At 38.4% G+C, this 26,793-nt stretch overlaps 1 protein-coding gene across 8 annotated transcripts in view; it reads left to right on the forward strand.

Moving 5' to 3' along the window:
• The window catches only part of gulp1a (GULP PTB domain containing engulfment adaptor 1a), a 379,864-nt gene that overhangs the window by 319,789 nt on the left and 33,282 nt on the right, over positions 1–26,793 (forward strand). For all 8 annotated transcript variants that reach the window (XM_043704094.1, XM_043704098.1, XM_043704097.1 and 5 more), the window contains one exon: positions 7,903–7,992. In XM_043704094.1, coding sequence (XP_043560029.1) covers positions 7,903–7,992 — 90 coding nt within the window. The remainder of the gene's footprint in view (positions 1–7,902; positions 7,993–26,793) is intronic.

Genomic DNA, 26,793 nt, shown 5'->3' on the forward strand with positions numbered 1-26,793 from the left:
TAACCTTACTCAACAGTCCACCATGCGTATCTTGTCAAAGGCCTTGCTAAAGTCCATGTAAACAATGCCTACTGCAAGGCACTCATCTACTTGCTTGGTCACCCCATCAAAAAAACTCTTATCAAATTTGTGAGTCACGATTTCCTACACACAAAGCCATGTTGACGAGCCAAAATGAATCCTTGCCTCCCCAAATGCCTGTAGAATATTTGCCTCTCCAAATGCCTGCAGAGGTACAGCAAGCTGCAAGTCATGACCCTTGTGCTCAAACGCTGGGATGATTAACTTTTGCAGTGCTTATGGTTTACCAAGCTTCAGCAATAAGTTTGTGTGAAACCACTTTTATGACTGATATTGCAAACCGCATCTCGATATCAATGCACTTGAAATTCAACCACAGTTAATAATTGTAGCAGGATATGATAAATGCAACAATGGCTTTTCACCATTTCATGGATTGCTCTCCCTAATTAAATTTAAAAGCAATGGGTTTTGAACATATTTTGAATTCCTTCAGCTTCAAATGAAAACCAAAACAGATACATAACATCATTTTTGGGACAGCTTTTGCACTATTTCTTTTCACTATTTTGTGGGTAGAGGAAGAAAGGGAAGCAGCAATTAAAGGGAATTTTAACATTGAGTAAGCAAATTTGCTTTGATTCCTAAATGTAATGAGAAAATACTTGAATAAAAAGGCTGAATGCTGGGAGCATGTGGTTCCTCCGCTGGCACCTGGAAGTGTAAAAGAAAGATTGAGTGAAAAACTTGTATCATAAGTGGTATTTATCCAAACTGTTAATTTGAGTTTTCTTCCTTACATTCTGGTACGTCTGTCTATGTCCAGATTTTTCCCTTTTCCATTTCCTACACTTTTTATCTTTTCATTTTACCTGGTGGGCATATTAGGGCAGTCATAATTTAGAGATGCCAGTGCTGGGCTGGGCTGTACAAAATTAAAAATCACACAACACCAGGTTATAGTCCAACAGGTTTAATTGAAAGCACTAGCTGTCAGAGCGCAGCTCCTTCATCATGTGGTTGTCCACCTGATGAAGGAACAGCGTTCCAAAAGCTAGTGCTTCCAATTAAACCTTTTGGACTATAACCTGGTGTTGTGTGATTTTTAATATTAGGGCAGGTTTTTATATTTATACCAAGAAGTTTAAAAAAAATCAAGTAAAACAAAATACAAAATGCTATAAATGTTCAGCATTTCTGGCAGCATCTGTGGAGAAAAGGTTAATATTTGGGGTGGGGGAGTCCAGAACTAGAGGGCATAGGTTTAGGGTGAGAGGGGAAAGATTTAAAAGGGACCTAAGGAGCAACTTTTTCATGCAGAGGGTGATGCATGTATTAAATGAGCTGCCAGAAGAAGCGGTGGAGGCTGGTACAATTACTACATTTAAAAGTGTACGTGGATGGGTAAATGAATAGGAAGGGTTTAGAGGGATATGTGCCACATGCTGGCAAATGGGACTAGATTAATTTCGGATATCTGGTCAGCATGGAAGAGTTAGATGGAAGGGTCTGTTTCCATGCTGTACATCTCTGTGACTCTATGACTCTCAGTAACATTCTCATCAGCATACATATGTGCTCATACATTGGGTTGGACTTTGTAATATCAGTGGCAGCATCACACCTAACTTTGCCCATTACTGAACATCAGAGAGGCTTCACATCTTCCAAACCTTACACATCATTAGGTGCAACTCCAAAAGCACAGCCCACACGCCACAACGTGTTAACCCAACAGTTGAAGTAGGCTAATCGATGCTACTCAGGAGAGCTCACTGCTTCAAGCAAGATGTGAAACCAACACAAATTGGGGTAAGTTATCCACTAATTACAAAAAAAATTTCACACATCAAATTTCATACCAGAATTTTTGAAATACCACTGCCACAGTAACTCACGTACATACTATTGCAGCAGTGTGTTGATGTCAATGGCTGCTGACTGCCATTTCCAGGCCTTTGCTTGTGAGTCAAGCATTTACATAATTTTCAAATATTAACTGGTCATGAAGACAAAGCAAAGACTATGCAAGTGGAGAGGAGGCTAATGAGAAAGGATGGGTCAGCCAGGATACAAAAATAAGGCAGGAATGGCCTTAAGATTGTGGATTCATGCCATTCCCTTGACATTTGCATATAATCGATAGGCCCTGTCACACATGCATATGGTGAGCAACAAGGACTGTGACATGATATATCCTTTTTCAGTCATTATTTCTGTGAACTAACAAAGACACAAAATAACAACACAACAATCGACTAAATCTTCATTCTGTTTTACTCTTGTACAGTTGTGCCAATGACAGTTGAGGCATCTCTTTTGTGTATAATAATCTTAAAATAGTAGCGCTCTGGGGAAGGGACTTAAAATTTTGCCAGACAAGTGATTAAGCAGATATATTTACTTCCTTTGACCTCAAGCAGGACAGAAGGTCAGTTAAGTATCATTGAGGTTTGGGAATTATTAGGCAATGCATAGCCTTGAAGTAATCTCCTGCAAAAGCTCTGTTTTATGGCCACTGTGTTGGTTGTAATCAAAGTTCTTGCTTCAGCATATAATTTTATAATGCAGTTTTCATATTAGTCATCCTTATGGGTTTTTTTTATGTGCTTACAATTGATGATGCAGTTGAAGTCATTGTGTAATGGATGGTTTTATATTGCTGTGTTTAAGTTCTGAGAAATTTCATTTCATTGATATTGATGACCCTCAAACTTGATTTGAATCCAGTTAACTTGATAAATTTAGTTCAATTTTGATAACTTTACTTAATCTTCAGGTCACAATGCAACTTGTGTTAGATTAAACCAAGGGGCTTATTGAGTGTGGGATAGCTGAAAGGTGCATTAAGCCAAGTATGTCCAACTTGCACCTGCATCATTGAAGCTTTGCAGGAAATCCTCAAAACTGAGACAACTTGGACCAATTTCCACTTGTGTTTTGTTGGCTGTGATTTGCCATTTTTATGTTTGAAGGTTTAGAAAGAATTGCACTGAGCATGGTTATCACACTGGAAAAGATATCAACATTAGAATGCATGTTTGAGGGCACTTTAAAATTTCCAAATTAAAATATGTTCAAGTTAATGGGGATATACATTTAGACATTAATTAAGTTCCTAAGACTTCATTGTGTATATTTGTGTGACTCATAGTTAAAGGTCAAAACAAGGTATTCAACATTTCTCTGTCATATTGAAAATACATTCACCTTTTATGGAGTGCATCAGTTAGCAAGCAATCAGAAACATCTGACTTTTTTATGAACAGATTTTATTCTATAAGAATGAGAGCATAAAAATGTGATCTCAATAATTAATTACAACACCATCTGTAAAACACTGTACCTCATTACCACACTGTTACCCCTTTGAGGCTTGAATCTGTTTGGTAATCGCAATGTACTGAAATGTCCAAATGGCCAAACAACTGTTTTCTATGTATTAGAACCTCATTGATCTTAAGTGGATTCTGTTTTTGACAGTACTGTCCTAAGAAGGATGAACTTTCAAGCTGTATCCCCAAATCTGATGATGGGGTATCTGGTCTGCTGCTGCAAACCAACGTCTTAAGAACCCACAGACCTACTTTTTAAAAAAAGCATTATTCATTTAGAGGACGTGGATGTTGCTAACAAGGCTAACGATTATTGCATAGCATTTACTGCCCTTGAGAAAGTAATAGTGAGCTGCCTCCTTGAATTGCTGTAGTTCTATGTATTGAAGATCCTCTGATAATACTATTAGGGTGCAACTCCCAAGATTTTGATAGAGCAACAATGAAGGAAAGTGATATATTTCCAAGTAAGAATAGCGTGACTCCCAAGGGAATTTGGAGATCTTGGTAGTCCCTATTTCTTCTTGTGCTCCATTCTGATGAAGAGTCACTAAACCTGAAATGTTAACTTTGCTTTCTGTCCGTAGATGCTGCCAGACCTGCTGAGTTGTGCCTGCAATTTCAGTTGTTTCAGATCTCCAGCTTCTGCTGCTTTTTTTTTGCTTTGTTCTTCTTGTGCTTGTCCAGGATGGTAGAGATTGTGGGTTTGGTAAGTGTAGTCTTCCTGGTGGTACCATTCAATGATGGCACCTGCTGCCTGCCATCTTAAACACTTAAGAAGTTGTGAATCCTAATCTTACCTGACCAGCTAAGCTCATCATTTTACAGTGTGGGCGGCTCAATATCAGGGTCAATTGAACTTTTACCAAGCTCAATTCGCACTTGATTATTTACTTACATATGGTGACCGCGCAACCGATGTTGTGCCTGCCCATCTTCTATGACGGGGTTTAGCTCTAGAGTAAATGGGAATGTGGCAAACTAACTGTCTGACTGATAATTACATGTGTATTTTCCCCACATCCAGTCCATAGTGTTGCGCTGTGTCTTCACTAGGTTAACACTTCACTTTTAAGCATACCTGACGTTTTTTTTGCCATAGTCCCCTGCATTCCTCATTGAACCAGCTCTGGTTGCCTGGCTTAACATTTATGTGAGTGAGAGATGTGCTGGACCATAAGGTTGCATGTGGTTGAATATAGTCTTGTTGCAGCTGATACCCATATTGTTTCAAGGCTGATCCACTTTGATCAACAAAATTTTATCTGCATCTCTATGCATTTAGTTTGATGGTACATCCAGACAGACTGAAAGACCATCATGCTAAATGTGTAGAGATACACAATAGATGGCATCCTCAATAAAAAGGACTGTGGAGTAATCGCTGTTGCCAATATTGCTAAATCCAGTTGTGTCTGCAACAAGTCAATTGTTGAGGATGAGGTGAAGTAATTTTTTTCTCTTTGGTTCATTCGCCAACTTTCATCGGCTTTGACTATCAGCTAGCTCCTTCAGAATTCAGTCACGTCAATCAGTAGAACATAGAACATAGAACATAGAAGAATACAGCGCAGTACAGGCCCTTTGGCCCTCGATGTTGCGCCGATCCAAGCCCACCTAACCTATACTAACCCACTATCCTCCATATACCTATCCAATGCCCGCTTAAATGCCCATAAAGAGGGAGAGTCCACCACTGCTGCTGGCAGGGCATTCCATGAACTTACGACTCGCTGAGTGAAGAACCTACCCCTAACTTCAGTCCTATATCTACCCCCCCTTAATTTAAAGCTATGCCCCCTTGTAATACCCGACTCCATACGCGGGAAAAGGTTCACACTGTCAACCCTATCTAACCCCCTAATCATCTTGTACACCTCAATCAAGTCACCCCTAAACCTTCTTTTCTCTAATGAAAACAGCCCCAAGTGTCTCAGTCTATCCTCATACGATCTTCCTTCCATACCAGGCAACATCCTGGTAAACCTCCTCTGCACCCGTTCCAGTGCCTCCACATCCTTCCTATAGTATGGCGACCAAAACTGCACACAATATTCCAGATGCGGCCGCACCAGAGTTTTATACAACTGCATCATGACCTCAGGACTCCGGAACTCAATTCCTCTACCAGTACTCGTGTTACTGAACCTCTATTTGTAATGGATATTGGAAATAACTTATCTAAGATACCTTCCAAGTCCTTGTTACCCTTAATTTTATTCAAAGAGATGTTCAACTTGGAGGAGTACAGATTTATCAGTTGTGGGAGGATAGTTAGTGGTAAATACTTGTTGAAATTTCTCTCTGGAACTAGATTACTGAAGATGTGTTCATCTAGTGCAACCTTGACTACCAAGCCATAATGCTTTTGTTCTTTCTTTGTGAGCTACTAACTGGCTAATGAACAGAGAGAGTTTGATGAACAGTTTCAGAATCCCTATCTCGACCTGCTGCAAAGCTGGCAGCTAAGGCCTGGGTGGCAGAAGTTTACGTTTTCTTCACGCCTGAATCTACCCAATCAGGTTTCTACTCTGCCACGATGCCAGAAGAGCTCTTATCACACTCTCAAGTGATATCCCATATGACAGTGAAAAATATAAACTTTCCCTCCTCACCCTTCTCTCTCTGTCTGCAGTCTTTGACCTAGTTGATCACATTATCTTCCTTCATCTCTATTGGCATCCAGCTGCATAGGATTACTCTCACTGGTTTCCATTTTTATTGAATTGTCACCAGCGAAGCCCTTGCAATGGCATCTCTTGCTGCTCATGCTCTGTTGTATCTGGTATCCCTCAAGGATCTACCCTGAAACCCCACAGATTTCTCACTATATGCTGCCCTACAGATACAGCATCCATAAGCAGGGTCAATTTTCACACATACCCAATTGTAACTCAGTGTCTGTCTCCATTCCTGGACTGTTTCTAAATAATCAAATTGCCTATCTGCACTGAATGAGCAAAAACGTCTTCCAGTTAACTGTTGGGAGAACCGAAAGCCAATATTTTTAATTCCATGCTCAAAACTCCGCTCCATAGTCAACAACTCAATCCCTTTCCTTAACATCTGTTTGAAATTAAGCTGGTCTGTTTTCGCTCCTTATGTCACATTTGATTAAGGACAAGCTGTCAGCATCATATTTGTACAATCATTAAAACCATCTCCATTATGTTGTTCATGCATATTCTGTCTCAGCTGTTCTGCTGCTGAAACCATAAGCCATGCCTTTGTTACCTCTTGACATGACTTTGCCAATGCATTTTGATTATATCTCTCATTCTACCCTCCATAAACTTGACATCATCTAAACCTCTGCTCCCTTGCAATCACTCACACCCAAGTCCTGTTCACCTATCATCCCTGTTCTCACTGCCTTAAATCAGCTCCCAATCACTCCAAATCTTGATGTTAAAATTCTCCTCCTCCTTTTCAAGATCCCTCTATTGTTTCACCTCTCCTTGTCTGCTTGATCTCCTCCAAACCTGAAGCACTCGTGGATGTCTAAGCTCCTTTGATTCTGCCATTTTGACTAATTACACCATGATGTCACCCTGCTTTCAGTTGCCTAGGTCTCAAGCTTTAGAATCTCTCTACTTCTCTATTTCACTTGTCCTCTCTGAGACTTGTTAAAACCTTTTTTTTTGCAAAGCATTTGGTCATCTGACTGAATATTTTTTAACATGGCTTTGTTGTATAATGTTCTGGTGAAGTGCCTTGAAATATTTGCACTGTGCATTTATACAAACAGTGTGTTGACTGTTGTTGTTCTCTTGCATTTCATGACCTGAAAAACTAATTTCAAATTTTCAGTGATAGTTTGTAAATCAAAGATTGCAATGTGTACTTGGGATATTACCCCAGTTTACCCCTTGCTTCAATTCTGTAGCAATCAATGTAGGATTAGTCTAGTTTTTTTGTCATAATTAAAGATTCTGAATTACGTCTCGACACTAAAGTTAGTGTCTCTTGGATTTTATTAAGTTTTGGAGCAACAGTTCAGAACGCAACCACTGATGCAGCCAAACCAACATGAGAATCATTGCCAGTTTTCATGCCCTGTAAATCAGTAACACTGGCTACAACACAGAAATCGACCAAATGAAAAATATGTTTCACCCTAAGGTGGTCAACCAGCATTGAGGTGATCCCATGTAACACGGGGAAAATCAAAGGAGAAAGGATGAAGCAGCAGTTTACTTGGATACAAGCAGTTTATAAAATCACATATAAATCAATTACCAATCATGAACTTCCAATAACAACAAGGATTATTTTCCTTCAAACTCAGCACAGTAGAGCTTGCTGTTGTATTCTACATCCTTCACATTCCTGTAACAAAGTTGCAACATTTTAATTTATCCTGGTTGTCATGATTTATCCTAGTCCCTCATGCGTATTAGGTCTCCTCCAATGCAAGTTTTTCTTATTCTTACCAAAATCAGATGATTTTAGTTCTGAAATCTGCTTTTTTGAACACTAACGTGATATAAGTTACAATACATTTGAAACCATAGTTGTACAGTTTCAAAACAAGGTTATTTTACAGATTCAGGAATTGGAAACTGAGAATATTGAGTTGAAAAAGAAAGTTCAAGAGATGGAAATTAATGTCAGGGTCACTCAAGGTCCATCACCAGTAAGTACAAAAACATATGGCTTGTTATCCCTTTCTTTTTATTCTGCCATTTAAGTGTTTGATATTTGTTAATATAAATTGTATTAAAGAATAAAGACATTCAGTCCAATAGAGATCACTATTCTAGTGAATTAAGTAAATCTCAAATCTTTTGAATCTTTTCTAGTTCTGTAGTCAAAGAAGGTTTTTCTTACAACCCTCTTTTTCTGTATCATTGTTGACATGTAAGTCATTAGGATAATGAATAATGTATATACTTGAGTAATAGTTGAATTTTTTGACTACTTTTCAAGGTTAAATTTATAGGGTTGACTATTACATGAATACTATTTTTGAGGGGCTGAAATTCATGCCCATCAAAATTCATACCGTATCATTAGCAGAAGTCCAACTGATGTCTAAACGAATAAAGAAAAACAACAATGAATTATGGTAATTCTGAAAACCCGAAGCATCACTTAGCAGGCAGCGGACTGGAAGACTGGGAGCGAAGTGGAACAACTGGCAGACTGGAAAACTGGAATGGAACGTGACGGCCTGCATACTGACTCATAAACGTTGATCTGTTATCTGTGAAGAACTACAGTTGACTTTAACATGAGATATATGGAAAATTCCAGCTTATTTGGCCAAAAATAGGGGGTCAACCTTTATATGCGATCAACTATTACTCAAGTATATACAGTAGATTTATATTTAATATTTTGCTGTTGATATGTTTTGACTGCTTAATAAGAAAAGAGCTTTTTAAAAAAAAATTAACAACCTTATTTAACTTGAGGCTTATGCTTGCAGGTTCTGTTGTGGAATATTTGTCCTGTTCTGACAGTTAATTTGAATGCTTTTGCACTATCTTGTTTAATAATATAAAACTCCTTTTAAATAGATGAATCAATTTCATAACCAAATGCAAATGCCAGCTTAAAAGGATTCATTTGATAAACTCAACACCTTGTATGATGCAAAGATATTTCATTAAAACGCTTTTGAATTTGAATCCTGCTTTTGATCATGTAAAAAAAAACAAAATGTTTGCTATGAACTGATTTATAATTTATACATAGAAAATGTTGCCATGTTTTGAAAATAGTTTGTAAAGACTTCAATGAAGCAGATGGCTTTCCCGTTTTCTTTGTTGCTATTCTCTCAATCTGACAGCATAGCATTAAGAGCTGTGGCAGCATCATCTTGGATGCTGACAGTTATTCATTCAGCTAGTTGATGATGATTGCATTTGTTTAATGAATATTTCCTAGCAACACAACAAAGTTCCAGTTGTTTTCATTTGTGATTGTATTCAAATTGGACCAGCACGATTCAGGATTTTGTATTGAATCTTACCTTTCACCTAGCAAAAGTAATAAAGGAAGCCGTATATATTGGCCCGTCTTTATGGATTGGAACTAAGTAATAGTGCTTATTAGATAACTTGGTTTTGTTTTTTTCTAATGAGCTATGTATTTGAGCCCTGGAGTGGTCTTGCCTGCTGCTCATTTTACAGGATTACTATTTCCTGCCAATATGAGCCTCCAATCTACTTGTATCTTTCTGTTCGGGGGGGAAATTTTTTTTTGATGTATTAGTTTTTCATCCTCTGAAGGTGATGGTACTGAAAGTCCTACTAAAAGAGTTAACACAGAGTTCTAAAAAATATATTGTGAGGGAATGAGTAAAATTCAACCGAAGACTTCTGAGCGAAGCAAAATCACAGTTGGATTTATATAGCGTCTTCCACAATTTCAGGAGGTGGCAAAGTGTTTTTCAGCCAGTTGAATCATTTTGCAGTGTAAGTACTGTTGCTAAGTGGATAATTCAGCTGTCAATTTACACCCAGTCAGGTCTCAAAATAAAAGCAGCGAGGTCATTGAACAGACCATCGATTTGATTGAAGTTATTTGAGGAATAAATTGTCGGCCCTTGAACCTTCTATATTCACTTGAGCGGCCAGATGAGGCCTCGATTTCACATCCAAAGGATGGCAAAGCTGATGGTGTGCTGAAGTATCAACCTAAACTGAGCTGTTACAAATCTGGACATGGATTGAGCACTGAACCTCTGAGTTGGAGTTGAGAATGCAAATCTGAGGCAGAACTGACACCTGAAAATGTATTGAACGTTTCCCAAGCTGAGTCAGAGGACTTTTTCCAAATAGTTTACTTAACACTTACATTTCTATGGGCTGAATTTTACCAGATATTGACTATGTGTGAATTTCATGGAGGGTTTCAAATCATAAGATCTAGCAAATTGATTGGAGTGATGGAATCTCATCTTCAGTGCCCCTCTCATTGGCTCCACAATAGCCTGGAAAGAGCAGCATTATATTTGCACTGTTCCTCAGTCAGTGCATTGTGAAATGAGCCATTAGTTATAGTTGTAGAGGATATTGCCTGTCTTCCCCTATCTATCTTTGAAAAGGCAAGGTCACCATAGTCTTACCAGACTGTGGTTGGTCTTACCACAGGGCTGCTTTCCCATTAGAGAAAGAGAGATGATTCATGGTGGTTTAACCTGAAGTTGACTATGCCTCAGGCAGGGAGATGAGTTAGGAATGGACAGTCCTTCATGGTAATCATAGCTAGTGCAGAAATTGAACCTATGCCGTTGGTATCAGTCTGCATTGCAAACCAATCATCCAGCTAACTGAGCAAACCCATCCACACCATCTTCCACAACCCCCCCCCCAAACTCCCACTATCCATCCTTAACATCAGTAATCAGAGAGCCCAGACTGTGTTAAGGTCTGTGATATTATATCAATGTAAGTAGTTAACGTTGTTAATAAACTTCAAGATATCTGTCTCAACAAGAACCTGATCTTGCAGTACATGTTATATTAGCTAACATATGGGAATGCACTAGGATCATATACTGCCAGTGGTGTTTGACCCAAGAAACCACATCACATTCTGTGGTGAATTTAGCCCACGACTTCATGCATAAGTAATTTGAATTTGCTGCCAACAAGAAAGACCCAAATTAGAAGCTATGCGGTCCATTGATAAATTAATAAATTAATTTTTAAACTATTGTTTTTGGTGAGAATTTTAACAATTTATTGCTGTTTTAGTAACTACTAAGAGCTATTAATACAAATGAAGATAAATCATAGTTGTGAGATATTGATTGTAAGAAACCATTGGCTGTACACTTCCTCTGAGTGACATTATAAAGTTAATTTTGGAACTAATGCAGAAAGCAAGTGTCCCATTTTACACATAATCAAAGGTTACTCTGATTTCTTTTCAATGATAGTATTTAGCAATCCAGGGCTCTGTTATATGTAATACATTTTTGCATGTATGTGCAAAGGTATTGAAAGATTAGTTTTCACATAGATGCTATAACAAAATGTTGCATAAGTGTGTTCCTGTTATGATTCCTGCTTTTTAATTCACCAGCACCATTCTGAAAATGATCTAATATTTGCTGTGGTAATCTCAGTAGCTTTCATTCATGAAACTCTACTCAATTTTTATTTCACTGATGACCTATATGGAATAATTTTCTAGTTAAAATTGGGAAACAAGGAGTGTCAGAAGTAATTGTTGAACTTATTATTACCGTAAGTTTCTGGGATTTGAGAGGGCACTTAACCAGCACTGATGCACCATTCTGATTGCACAATTCCCGGCAAATTCATGATCAACATTTAGTTGAGTCAATTAGAAAACCAGTTCAGATAATTTTTCACAGAGTGGGTACATTTTGTGCACAGCAATTATGTAAGAATAGATTATTTTGTTCACAGGGAATTATTGATTGTTGTGCTAGAATTAAAATCTGGGCATCTGGAAAACAATTGGTGCAAAACAGTTGATTGCAGTTGCATTAGCACTATTGTTTTAAGGTCTTAATCCTATCATTTTATCCCTTTAAGCAGGACAAACATTTATTGCCGTAATACTGCAAAACTCCTGATGCTAATTAACCCAAAAACAGAAACAGTTGCACACACACACACACACTCAGCTTGCATTGTGCCCAGTGTATGTGGGATTTCTTGCGTTGCATCAAGTCAGAGGGATTAGTGCCATGCATGACTTCTCAAATCACAGACCAACATTTGTCAGTTACTGAGCTATTTGTCTCAACAAGAACCTCTTTACAGTACATGTTACATGAGCTAATGTATGGAAGTACACTAGGATCATATGCAGCCAGTGGTAGTTGCTTTCTCTTACTTGAGAAATATGTGCAGCATTTTCTGTTGTCCTGCCTCAGTTGGTATGTTAGTATATCACGAAGAGACATGCCCACGATACTATCACTACTAAATGTGATCTAAGATTATAAAAAAAACCTCATACTTCATCATATTCCGGAATCACTTGACGTGTGGTACATTGCTAAAAGCATCTTGTTCTGATTTAAGCCTATAACTTAATACCTATCCTAGACATTCAGGTGCCTGTAAAAATAAGGTTTATATGTATAAATTAGCTGTAATAAATATGACAATATTTATGTGCAGTTTTTTGTGTTACAGAAGATAACATAAGTATTGCTGCGTCAGGTAAAATACCCTGCTGAAGGCAAACATACATCATGGTTGGCAGTGGTGACCATCAATTTTTAAAATAGGCTGCAATATTTCAGTAACATAACTTTAGAAAACTAATTAAAGACCAACCAAACAACTGCTTCACATATGAGAGAATTTGAACAATGAGCATCAGTTTCTGTACATATGGACAGCTGTGCAGCTGTCGAGATAGGGCATTGACCACCAAGAAAAGATAATTTCCTATCCAACAAAATATAAACTTTTAATTATTGTCATGAGGTCAGCCAGCTAGAACTCTTAGTTCCCTAATTGGGGCTGTTAATCTAGTTCAATCAGGGATGCCTGGCTAAAACATTAGGATCAATGTCAGTGATACTGAGTCCCTGAATACCTGACTCTGTGAGAAGCAGTGCCTTTATCAAAGGCTATACGTTTGTAAATAAAGTGTGATTGGTGATGGGATGCCAGCCCCTGAAGAGTTATTTTAAAACTCTTTCAAGGTAAAAGACATTTCTAAGTGTACCTTACTTAAAAATAAAATAGTTGAAATTATACGTTGGCACTGCTGCCTCACAGTGCCAGAGACCCGGGTTCAATTTCCGCCTCAGGCGACTGACTGTGTGGAGTTTGCACATTCTCCCTGTGTCTGCGTGGGTTTCCTCTGGGTGCTCCGATTTCCTCCAGTCCAAAAATGTGCAGGTTAGGTGAATTGGCCATGTTAAATTGCTTGTAGAGGTGTTAGGTGTAGAGGTAAATATAGGGGAATAGATCTGGGTGGGTTGCGCTTTTGGTGGGTCGGTGTGGACTTGTTGGGCCGAAGGACCTGTTACCACATTGTAAGTGAGGTAATCTAATCTAATCTATACAAACAATAAAAACTAAAGAATTTAGACCTGTCCTGAAACACAGTGAATATCAAACCACTCCCTCTCTCACTAAAAATAACCCAAGAGACTGGTAATCCTTTTTGTTAAACAGCACTTTAAATGATCATAAAAACACAGCTGTACAACTTAATTTGTTTGGGGAAAATCATAAGCTTATATTCGCTTGAGAAGCTTGTTAAATGATTGTCAAAGGGCGATTTATAAATATGATTTATTACAATACAACATAAAGACTATAAAAATGTTTTCTATGTTAAGAAGCCTTCCCTGTGTTCAGACCTCAGTCATTTTTTTACTATTTTCATTCTCCGAGAGTGAAAATACAAAAAAAAGCCTGTGTGAAATCATCACTCCTTATTGGTCTTGAACATTGCTAAAGGCAGAACCTTGCTCCAACAAACAGTCTCTGACTTTTGAGCATCGCAAGATGTAATGAATTGTTTTAAAGCATGTCAGTATTATAGTTTAGAATAACCAGTATTTATGCATTTGACAATGCTTGAAGGTAGAAATGATCCTTAAGGTAGACATTATATGCGCATTAAAAGCTGGCAGTTTGTTGGTATGCTTTATTGCACAGAAACTCTCAGTTTTCTATAGACAAAATAGCATGTTTATTAACTACGCCGTATTAAGTATGTTTGAATTTATTAATACACTACCTTCCTAACAAATACATGTAGCACTATTTATGTGTTGCATATGAATGTGATACAATGATCTGTGTTAAGTTAGCTTCGGCATGGGTGACAGCAGAGCTAATACAAACAGACTGTGTGCTTTGAAGGAAAGATTTTGAATTGAGTTGCACTCTTTTCCTCCTTCTGTCTTTGTTAGATCTGCACCAATTTTGATGCAGGCAGCAAGAAATGCACTCTCTGCAGTTTCAGTGTCTTAGTTTTTCTACAATACCTTCTTCTTTGGTCATCACAACCTGATGAAGGAGCGACACTCCGAAAGCTAGTGTGCTTCCAATTAAACCTGTTGGACAATAACCTGGTGTTGTGTGGTTTTTAACTTTCTTCGGTGTCCTGTTGAGGCCTGAAGTGGTACGGTGCCATCTAAATGCTTCTCTCTTGACCAAACCAAAAACTATGACACCATTTGGAGTATTTTCTGTAAACATGAATTTCTATTTGACTTCAGTTACACTTACCTAGACTGTAGGTAAGGAGATTCTAAATTGAATCAAAAATTATATGTATGGTTTAGTCACTTGCTGCTGGTATACAAATCATTCAAGTATACATTCTATTAAAGTTTGTGGAAGCTGGATCATAACATTTATACCTAGTAACACAGCAGACTGACTTTTGCATATTTTGCTTTATCTAGGCATTAGATGAAATTGAGAACTGGAATACAATTATGAACTGTCCATTCTAAAAGGGCAGTCATAAAGATTTTACTGTTTATTTTATGTACTGCCACAAGGCGTCACTATAACCACTTAACAGCATTTTTGATTGTATAATTTTGTTTTGAATGGTTTGCATTAATTTTGAATAAATTGATTAGAAATAAAGTTATGCTTTGACTATAGCAAAAATTATCCAGAGATATGAATTCCTCATTCAGATTCTAGGACTTCTATGTTCTTCTAATATAGTTATATATGTAGCAGAGAATATTACTGTATTCCACAATTGTAATGCAATCTAAAATTAGAAACTTATTTCTATCCACCGTTTTTAAGCAAATACATGGCTTTAATGCTTAGCAAAATAAAACATTACTAAAATAATAAATGATATTTCTGAAGTTTTCTTTAAAAGCCATTCAACAATATTGTCAAGTAAGGAGTAAGCTTGTGCTCTTCCTTCCCAAACTAAGGGTCAGAATTCAGCATGCGGAACTAGAAACAATGACACAACGTAACAGGCATGAGGGTCTATGAGGTAGAGCAGAACAGGACTGAGGATTGAGTGGGGTATGGAATTTTAACATTAAAAATAGCTAGAATTCCAGTTTATTAGAACTGCACCTTGGGAAAGTTAGAATGTTAGAACTTGAACTGCTGTGTGATTATTTTCCATCCTGGAATTAATATCTATATTTGAACAAAAAGTAATCGATAACATTCAAAAGTCAGATTATACCTTTCAAGAAGAATGTCTTCATGATTTGACATTGCTACTTATTTGCAAAATGTGCCCTAAGTTTCTTGGTGTAAGAAACTTCTTGTTTTGCCACATTTTGATGACCCCCATCAGGAAGGTGCCCAAGATGCAATCTGGTGGCATGAGCACCCACTGCATAATGGAGAGGAGTTGCAGGTCATTCTGCTTATAACACACATTTTGCTAATGCAAGTTTGCTATAACGCGATTTATAATTTGGGCACATTATTTCTAAAGTGCGTACTTTTAAACCAAGTGTTGGCTGTAATGCAATTACATCGCCAACAGTTTAAGCACTGTTTCTAAAGCGCGATATTTCTATAATGCAGGGCTACACAAGAATGCAGCCATCGCTTTATAGAAGAACTATCTGTATACCTAATGCTATGTATTCCAGTGGAGTCAGTGATTCCTGGTGGACATTCCTTTTACAGGAATTATGCTGTATGAGTTGTTGAAGCACAGTGTTTTTGTTTGACAAAATGGTGCCTTGCCTCATCATTATTAGTAAATTGAGCTGCTGCATATCTTTATGTATAAAGTTTACTTCAATAAATTCTTTCTGCCAAATGTATCGGTCAGAATGATTTATGTGAAGACAAAACTTGTAATTCTGGTTTTTCTTCTAAACCAGTGAACTATTAAAGTTGACTGTTTATTTTCAAGGAAGATATTTCTGTCATGGAATTAATATTTAATTAATAAATCTCTAGGGTATAAATTTTGATGTTTTCAATTGAATAACACCTTGAAGTTTAAGGAGAGCCCAGAATAAACTGAGGGAATATCTATTTCGGTTAAATCAACGACAAATCAGGAAATGTTGCTCAGTGCAAAATTTATTTAGCCTCCCTGACTTTAGGCCTCTCAAGGTCTGAAAGCCTCTGATCATTGAGCTGGATAATGCTCTCTGAACTCCATTTTCATCTTTGTCATTTTGCAGACTTCATCAGATTGCTGCTTTGAGCAGAGAATGATTTTAGTCAGTTGAACACTTCTAAAATGCTTAAAATGCCTTCTTGAGAGCAAAGCTAGTTGCTGGTCAAAGGGGGAGCTAGCTTTTCTAAATACAGCATTGGGATCCAAGAGAACACTTTCCCATTGATACTCCTGGTGTTCTGCCTCAACAATGATCTTTCACCAATACACCAGGTCCTCACTACCATTCCTGGTCACAATCTTCCCCACTGTCCCAGTGTGCTTCTCCTTGGTTTCCTGCAAACATGTCGGGGGTTCAAACTGTGTGGCCAGGACCTGCTATGTTCATCTAACATCATTGTAAAGCAAGCTACTTACAAACACTGGAAGTGTTTAAGGAAACTAAAGTGGCACAGTGGTTAGCACCACTGCCTCACAGCGCCAGTGACCTGGGTTTGATTCCAGCCTCAGGTGACTGTCTGTGTGGAGTGTGCACATTCTCCCTGTCTCTTTGTGGGTTTCTTTTGGGTGCTCCGGTTTCCTCCCACAATCCAAAGATGTGCAGATTAGGTTAATTAGGTGTTCTAAAATTGCCCATAGTGTTCAGGGATATTGGTTTAGGTGCGTTAGTCAGATGTAAATGTAGGGGAATGGGTGTGGGTGGGATACTCTTCATAGGATCGATGTGGGCTTGTTGGGCCGAAGGGCCTGTTTCCACACACTAGAATTGTAAGTCTAAAGCCTGTGTGCACTAATAGACTGATTTCATTATGTGGTAACATAGTTTATTTAAATGGTAGCTTGGGCTATATAATATCTGGAAAATCTCACCTAGAAATGTAAGTGCATCTCATTCAACAATGTGACTGTAATCTTACCTTAATATTAAAAGTTAAGTTTAAAAAGGCCAAAATTGAAATGGATGGTTTAAAGAGGTAAGGTAAATGAAGAAATGACATTAAGATAATTGTATTGTAAGAAGCCTACAACTGTTGTTGTCTGGAGAGAAATCTGTGATAAATAAGATGTTCACTCTGCAATTTCCTTTCTGTGCATTAGAAATTAAAGAAAGAAATTAACAACCATGTTCTTGTTATTTCAATCTGAAATCTTAACTTAGTAATCAGCAGTCTCAATTTCTATACTATCAACTTGCGTATGTTAAACAAAGTTAATAAGATTGTACAGTCATTTTAATTTAAGCGAAGCTTACAACAACTTTGAGCCTGGAAGGCTAACCAGACAGTGTATTTTGTCTATTCCAAAGTATGATATTTAAAAATGTGATGGTAATCAGGATCTTAACTTTAATTCTTATGCATGTTATCAATTCTTCTGCTGGCCTCCATTTTCTATCTTCTGTAATTTTAGCTCATTCAAAACTCTATTCTGGCATCAAATTCTGTTCACCATCACCCCTCTTTGATCTCCAATGGCTATTGGTCTGACAGTGCCTCAGTTTTAAAGTCTTTATCTTCCTTTTCAAATCCATTCAAGTTCCATGCCTATGGCTCCCAAGGGACTAAGCTCAGGAATTTTCTCCTCCATTTGCTTTGTCTCTTTTTTTTCAAGCAGTTTCTTTAAACATTCCTCCTTTGACTAAGCTTTCAATCACTAGTTCCAGCATTTCCTGATGTGACTCAGCATCAGATTGTGTTTAATGTTTCTCTTGTGAAGCACCTTGGCACACGAAAGGCACTTATATAAATGCAAATTATTGTTGTTATATTTGAAAATCATTTTTATTAGCTGATGTGATCTAATAAATCATTAATGTGCAGCAGCATGTTAGACTGGGGACATTTGTATTTGCATCTATTGCTTTCCAGAGCAAAAATTTCAACTCTTATTGCAAGGAATGGCAGTATGGTGCTGCTACCTATGGTTGGGGACAGGCCATCAGCTAATCTTTGCTGTTTGAGTCCAAGGAACCTTAGAACATTGAAAGGAATTTTGCTTTATGAATCTAGAAGCAGGTATTTTTCACACAGGGAAAGAAAATAATTATCATTAGATTTCAGAGTTGTACAAACGTGAACATTACCAGGAGGTGCAGTACTCCTTAGGGCCTCCCAGTGGTGCTAGTGAACCAACAGACTGTGTTCCATCGTGCTGGCAGAAGGAACTTTCAGGTATTCCATTCCGTATAGATTCATACAGCATGTAAATTTAAAATAACCATTTACTTTTAATTACTTTGCAAACTTGTGATATTTTTGCCCATTGTTAAAACATAATTTTGAAATACATCAAGGTATAAAAATCCTAGTGTTGGCTTTACTTCCAAAGTACAAAATGGAATGTCTAGAATTAGCTGATGTTCTGCAATTAGATAACATTCAATAAATAATCCAGCATGTGCTAAGAAATACATTTACAGTCGATTTAAGGTCATCCTTCAGGCTCGCTGTTTGGCACACTTGCGAGTACTGGAAGCTATGTACATATATAGTATAAGGCATTTTTCTTGGCAAACAAACAATGTGGACGTATACACAAATTGTGCCTTCTTCGAATTAACAATGTAGGCAAGATCCATTTTCTGATTTGTTCTTCAGGTTAATGCTTTGGCCTGTGAGCAGGACTTGTGTATAGGCCTCTGAGCAGTAGTCAAGATGTGGGGAAGAAAATAAACCAAGAGCTTTAAAAGGCATGTCAGAAAGGCATATTACAATAATCATGGGAGATTTCCACATGCAGGTGAACTGGGAAAATCAAGTTGTTAGCCAATCTCAAAAGAAGGAATTGTAGATTTTTATTTGAGCAGTTTGTGAGCATATTAGGGAACAGGCAGTTCTGGATTTGGTGATGTGTGATGACGCAACCTTATTAAGGAATTTAGGTGAAGGAACCCCGAGGGGACAGTAACTATAATATGAGAAAATTCACTCTGGAGTTTGAGGGAGAAGCTGGAATCAGATCTCATAGAATTACAAATGAGTAAAGATAGCTACAAAGACTTGAGTGAGGAGCTGGACAGAGCTGATTGGAAGGGGAACCTAGCAGGGAAGATGGTGGAGCAGCAATGGCAGGGGTTTCCAGGAGTAATTCGGGAGGCACAGCAGAAATTCATCTCAAGGAAGAAGAAACCTACCAAGGGGAGGTTGAGGGAACCATATCTGAGTAAAGACAAAAACAGACAACGTGGTGAAGATTAGTGGAAAGCAAGAGGTTAGGGAAACCTTTTTAAAAAAAGCAGAGGATTACTCTAAATAAGCAACCAGAGGGGAGGTGATGAAATATGAGTGTACGCTAGGTCAGAAGATTACAAGAGGTTTCCTAGATACTTAAAACTGAGAGAGAGGCAAAAATTGGACATTGGATCACTGGAAAATGAGGCTGGAGAAAAGCAATGATAAAGAAAGAAATGGTGTAGGAACTGAAAAAGTACTTTGCATCAGTTTTCACTGTAAAAGATACCAGCAGGCACACCAGAGTTTCAAGACAGTTGGGGTCAGAGGTTGAATACAGTGCCTATCACTAAGGAGGTGGTGCTGGGGAAGCTAAAAAATCTAAAGGTGGACTATATCCTAGAGTTCTGAAGCTGAGGACATTATAGAGGCATTGGTGATGATCTTTCAAGAATTACTGGAGTCATGGAGGGTCCCAGAAGACTAGAAAAAGACTAATGTAGCACCCCTGTTTAAGAAGGGAGGGAGAAGACAGGAAACTATAGGCTGGTTAGCCTGACTTCATTCATTGTTAAGACTTTAGAATCCATTATTAAGGATGAGATTGCAGAATACTTAGAAGTGCATGGTAAAATGGGGTTGAGTCAGCATGGTTTTGTCAAAGAGAGGTCACGTCTTATAAATCTGTTAGAATTCTTTGAGGAGGTAACAAGCAATTTAAACAAAGATTTCCAGAAGGCCTTTGATAAGGTGTCATACAGAAGTCTGCTAAATAAGATGAGTATTAGGGGCATGGTACTGGCATTGATAGAGGATTGGCTGTCCGGCAGAAGTAGAGATAAAGGGGTCTTTCCCAGGATGACAGCCTCCTCCATAGGAGTCCATGTCGGGATCACAATTATTCATGTTATACATTAATAATTTGGAAAAAAATTGAGGACATTGTTGCTAAGTTTGCAGATAACACAAAGAAAGGTGGAGAGACAGGTAGTGTTGAGGAAATGGGGAGACTGCAGAAACATTTGGACAGGCTTGGACAGTGAACAAGGAAATGGCAGCTGGAAATACAGTGTGGGAATGTGTGAGGTTATGCACTTTGGTAAGAAGAATAGAGGCATGGACTATTTTCTAAATGGGAAAAGGCTTCAGAAATCTGAAGCACAAGGGACTTGGGAGTCCAAATTTCTTAAGGTTAACATGCAGTTCCATTTGCGAGTTTGCAAGACTAATTCAATGTTAGCATTCATTTCAAGATAGTTAGAATACAAGAGCAGAGATATACTGCTGAGCTTGTATAAGGCTCTGGTCAGACTGCATTTGGAATATCATGAGCAATTTTGTGCTCTGTATCTAAGGAAGGATGTGTTGGCCTTGGAGGGGGTCCAGAGGCAGTTATATGAGAATTACATCAGGGATGAAGGCCTTGTCACATGAGGGGTGGTTTAGGACTCTGACTGTACTTAGTGGAGTTTGGAAGGATAAGGGCAGAATCTGATTGAAACTCCAGGCTACTGAGAGGTCTGAGTTGTGTGGGTGTGGAGAAGATATTTCCACTCGTAGGTGAGATTAGGACCTGAGGGCACAGCCTCAGAGTGAATGGACAACTCTTTGGAACAGAGATGAGGAGGAATTTCTTCAGCCATAGAATGGTGAATCTGTGGAAATCGCTGCTACAGAGGGCTGTGGAGACCAAGTCATTGAGTGTAATTAAGACAGCAATAGATAGGTTCTTGATTAGTAAGGGGATAGAGGAAGAAGACAGGAGAATGGGGTTGAGAAACATATCGGCCATGATCAAATGGTGGAGCAGACTCATTGGCCGAATGGCTTAATTCTTATCCTCTGCCTTATGATCTTATGGTGTAATTGTCAACCATTCATCTAACTGATGCATTTTTCATGGCAACTGCCAACGAATCAGCACGTACTATTCATGCAATATTCCCCTTTAAAATTTCAAATGCCCTTACACACATAAGGTGAAGTGCTTTCCAAAGAGTATATTTCCATACTGTACAGCTCTATGAATCTATGACTCTAAAAGGTCTATTTTTCAGCAATATTAAAGCAGTGCTTTTATCATACAAGACCACAAGCAGCAGGAACTGAATTAGGCCTCTCAGCTGCTTTAGCCTGCTCTGCCATTCAATAGGGTAACGACTGATCAGACTTCCTTATGTCCACTTTCCTGCCTTTTCTCTGTATCTCTTCATTCCCCTACTGATGAAGAATCTATCCATCTCAGCCTTAAATATACACAAGGACTCTGCCCCCACAAATCTCTGTGGTAAGGTGTTCCAAAGACTCTCAACCCTGAGAGAAGAAATTCCTCCTCATATTAATCTTAAATAGGTTTCCCTTTATTCTGAGACTCTCCCTTGAGGGGAAACATTCTGTGAACATTTACCCTGTCAAGCTCCTTCAGAATCCTTTATGTTTCATTAAGATCACCTCTCATTCATGTGAACTCCAGTGGGTAGAGTCCAACCTCTTTAGTTTTTGCTCAGATGACAATACCTCCGTACCAGGAATCATTATTGTGAACCTTCTCTGAACTGCCTCTAATGAAATTATATCTTTTCTTAAATAAAGGGACCAAAACCGCTCGCGGTAGTCCAAATGTGGTCTCATCAGCACTTTGTACAGTTGCAGTAAGATTTCCCTACTCTTATATTCCAATCCCTTTGAAATAAAGACCAGTACTCTATTTGCCTTCCTGATTCCCTGCTGCACCCGTATGCAAGCTTTCTGTGGTTCAAACACATATATTCCCCAAGGCCCTTTATGTTGCAGATCGCTGCAGTTTTTCTCCATTTAAATAATATGCTACTCTGTTGTTCTCCCTTACAAAATGAACAATTTCACACTTTCTCACATTATACTCCATTTGCCTACTTTCCGCTTGTTTCCTGTAGCTATAAACATCTGTTTGTAAACTCTTTGCAACCCTGTCACAACTTACCTACTTCAGTGCCATCTGCTATTTGGTGACAGTACATTCACTTCCTGCCTCTAATATCAGAAACAATTGGGTTTTGGCACTGACCCCAGTGATTTACAGATGCTTATGTCCATCTGCTGATAATTCCCAAGACTGTACTAATTTTTGGGTGGTAACTGGTCAAACAAAGTCTAAAAGAGGAATTGAGAGAAGGTACAAACACTCAGTGTGCTGGACACCTCTTATCAATCTGTTGTCATGGCCCCAGGTTTTCAGTGGATTGCCATTTCAATTCTCCTTTCCGCTCAACTGTGACCTCTTTATTCTTGACCTTCTATGTTGTTCTAATGAATCTCAGCAGAAGCTCAAGAAACCGCATCTCACTTTGAATTACATGCTTTAAAGCATTCCAGATACAAAGTTGTGTTCCGATCATCACCATTGCTCTTTTTGCTTATGGACTTCAGGTGCTGGTTGTGTACCACTGTTCCCAGCTGTTTGACCAAATTTAATTTCCTAACCAGTTCCTTTCGTGAAGGTCTTTTCCTAACCTGTTTGAATACAATGCTTGTTGCAGTACCTGAAATAATTTATGTTCAGAAATCAATCACCATATCGAGGATATAGCATGCATGATAGCGGAGTAAATTACCTTGTCAACGGTCAGTGAATTATATCATTTGTCACTAACTGAAATCACTTCTCAATAAATCATTCAAAACATTTCCAACAGAATATTCTAAAATGAATGGCCTTCAAATTTGATTTATATAGCAAATTATACAGCTGATGTTCTGTTGCACGTATCTTCACTTCCACCAACTTATTGCAAATTGCACCTCATTGCTACTTTAGTTCAGCCAGACTAAATTATATATGCATTCATGGGATATGCGCATCACAGACAAGGTTAGCATTTATTGCCCAGACCTGATGGTTGTTGAGAAGTTGGGGGACAACAATCTTTTTGTACTTCTGCAGCCTGTGTGGTGTTAGCGCACTCACAGTGCTGCCAGGTAGGGACTTGCACCCAGCAACAGTAAAGAAACAGCAATATATTTGAGTCAAGATAATGTACGAGTAGAAGGAGAACTTGAAGATGTTGGTTTTTCCATATGTTTTCTGCCCCTGTTTTTCAAAGAGGTAGGACTCAGATCTGGGAGGTGATGGCAAATAAAGTACCAGCAAGTTGCTATAGTGCATGTTGTAGATGGTATGCATTGCAGCCCTGTTTATGGAAATATTTTGTGTGCATATGGTTTTGTGTCTAGTTTCACCAGCATGATACTTATAGGAATGCCTAGTGTTGTATCTGGCATTCTCATTGAATCAAGAGCGAGGGATATATTAGGACCTTGTCAATTATGATTATATTGTTACTGCAATAGGCTTAGGATATCTCAAGGGCCTCATACTAGCCTAGCTTTGAGCTGATGGATTTGTTCTATGCTTTCCCTGTTTAACACAGTGATGGGGTCAAGTTGGACCATATTCTCATCATGAAGATCAAACTTTGTCAATAAGAAATGTGCTGTGGTGATTTCTATGGGTGAGGATTAGGCTAAGCAAGAGTTTTCCTGAGCACCCTACCAAGCTGGGCTTGTGGAGCTTGATCTGCCAATTATTGGTGATGGACAGAGTCATAGATATCTACAGCACAGAAACCGATCCTTGGGTCCAACTCATCTGTGTCGACCAGATATCCTAAATAAATCTAATCTCATTTGCCAGCATTTGGCCCATATCCCTCTAAACCCTGCCTATTCATGTTTCCATCATGCACCAGCCTCCACCACTTCCTCTGGCAGCTCATTCCACACACACACCATCCTCTACATGAAAAGATTGCCCCTTAGGTCCTTTTTAAATCTTTCCCCTCTCACCTTAAAGCTATGCCCTCTAGTTTTGGACTCCTCCACCCCAGGGAAAAGAAATTGTCGATTTATCCTATCCATGCACCTCATGATCTTATAAACCCCTATAAGGTCACCCCTCAGTCTCCGACACCCCATGGAAAATAACCCCAGTATATTCAGCCTCTCCCAGTTGCTCAAACCATCTAACCCTGGCCACATCCTTGTAAATCTTTTCTGAACCCTTTCAAGTTTCACAACCTCTTTCCTACAGCAAGGAGACCAGAATTGAACGCAGTATTCAAGGATAATGAAATCCTTTACTCTGAATACACATTGTGCCCTTCCCAACCTCGGTGGTTTTTCCAGACTTTGTTCAAACTAAAAGAGTGTTAAACTACCAGCTGAGTGGAGGTGGGAAGTGGTATTAAACTGGGTATTTCCTTACCCTTGATAAATGCCATGGTCATCTATGGTGCCCAGAGTCAATGGACGGCAATGGCCTAGTAGTATTAGATTATACTATTAATGCAGGGACCCAGGTAAAGTTCTGAGGAGCTTGGTTCAAATCCTGCCATGGTAGATGGTGGAATTTGAATTCAATAAGAATCTGAAATTAGGACTGCAATAATAATTAGATTATTATCATTTGTCAGAAAAACCCATCTGGTTCACTAATGTCCTTTAGGAAAGGAAATTGTTGTCCTTACATGGCCTGGCCTACATGTGACTTCAGAAATGTTGTTGCCTCTTAAGTGCCGTCTGGGCAGTTAGGAATGGGCAAGAGCAATGTCCCCATCCCATGAATGAATTTTTTTAAATGTTGAGGACTCCTGCGGCAACTTGAGACTAACTGATTATCAAAGTGTGGCCACTTTGGTTCTGACCTGCTGATGGGATAAGACATTTCCAAGGATGGTGATGCAGCAGGCTGGGAAATTGCTAGGTACGTATGATTCAATCACAAGTATTCTGTCATTCTGTTCCTTGACTAGCCTGTGTGGCAGCTCTCCCAATTTTAGTATAAATAACAGAGATTAGCAAGGAAGACATTGCAAGGTCATCTGTGCTGAGTTTATCTTTGTCTTGTTCAAATGCAATGCATGGGTGGTCTATGTGATTCTGTTCTTTTTTTAAAAAAATCCATTATTTCATGAAAAGTTACAGTTTCTTTATTCATGATAGTGCTGCGATCAAATGTGGTATACATATGTATTTTCTGTAATTTAACTTAAATTTTTAGGAGTTCAAACAAATATTTTATGAATATAGGGTGTATAACGTGGAAATACTTGCGTAGTTTTTGGGCAGAAGAGGTAATTTAGAAGAAAAAGTGGACTAATGGAATATCTCCAAACAATTTAGACAACTAATGAAATGTTGTCTGTTTCGATGTTTAACTGCTAAATGTTAGCGTGTTTTTCCTGTTGTACTTTCCATTCAAGGAAAGCCGTAGTGTGTAATCATTTTTCATATCTCTTGAGGGGTAGAGGTCATGGGAGAAAGGAAGAAATGTGAAAGAGACAAAAGTAGTTCATACTTTTGTTTGAACTAAACAAAATGCATTGGTTCACTTTTGTAAAAGCGGAAAAAAATACGGAAGGGAGGCAGGTGAAGACCAAAAATTACCTTTCTGGCTCAGTGTGCCAGTTGCCCAGCTCCACACCACTCTGATACCAAATCAAATCTTGCTTTAACCTTATTTTGACATCATCTAGTGATTCCTTGGATGTTGATGAGGTTTTAATGGATAGTAATCCTGTTCATGTCAAATGAAGGTGGGTTGAATCTCTCATTGGCGATAGTCAATAAGTATTGCTTTGGAAATACAAATGAATTTAATTGATGAACCAGCTGAACATAACTGGAAAACAAATGATTTTGATGTAAAATTGATCTTGTACAGGAAAGTGTAGATCATTTTCCACATTACAAACTCATAATTGAAATTGAAAGCCAGTTAATATATCTGCCTGCCAAGATTAATCTGTTTTACAAGGTAAGTACAAAAGATTTCCCCCATCTAAAATTAGGAAGCAAACGGTTTTCCAATTTAATATTTTTAGGAGTAAACCTCCAAATAATGAATATTAAAGGACATGCAGCCGCAAAGTAAGTGTTCTATGCTTCAGAGTAAAAAATTGGTTTTGATTTATGGAAGGGGACTAATATACTAGCAGGGACAGTTGCTTGAGCTGCTGTGGAGGATTTAAACTAGTAAGGTGGGGGGGGGGACCCAGTGAGGAAAAAAAAATCAATCTGAGACTGGTACAGTTGAGAACAGAAGCGAGTCAAACAGTCATGGCAGACAGGGACAAAGCAGAGAACAAGGTAGGACTGATAAACTGCATTTATTTCAATGCAAGAGGCCTAGCAGGGAAGGCAGATGAACTCAGGGTATGGTTAGGAACATGGGACTGGGATATCATAGCAATCACAGAAAC

This window comes from Chiloscyllium plagiosum, chromosome 14, assembly GCF_004010195.1.
Source record: "Chiloscyllium plagiosum isolate BGI_BamShark_2017 chromosome 14, ASM401019v2, whole genome shotgun sequence".
NCBI classification, from domain to species: domain Eukaryota; kingdom Metazoa; phylum Chordata; class Chondrichthyes; order Orectolobiformes; family Hemiscylliidae; genus Chiloscyllium; species Chiloscyllium plagiosum.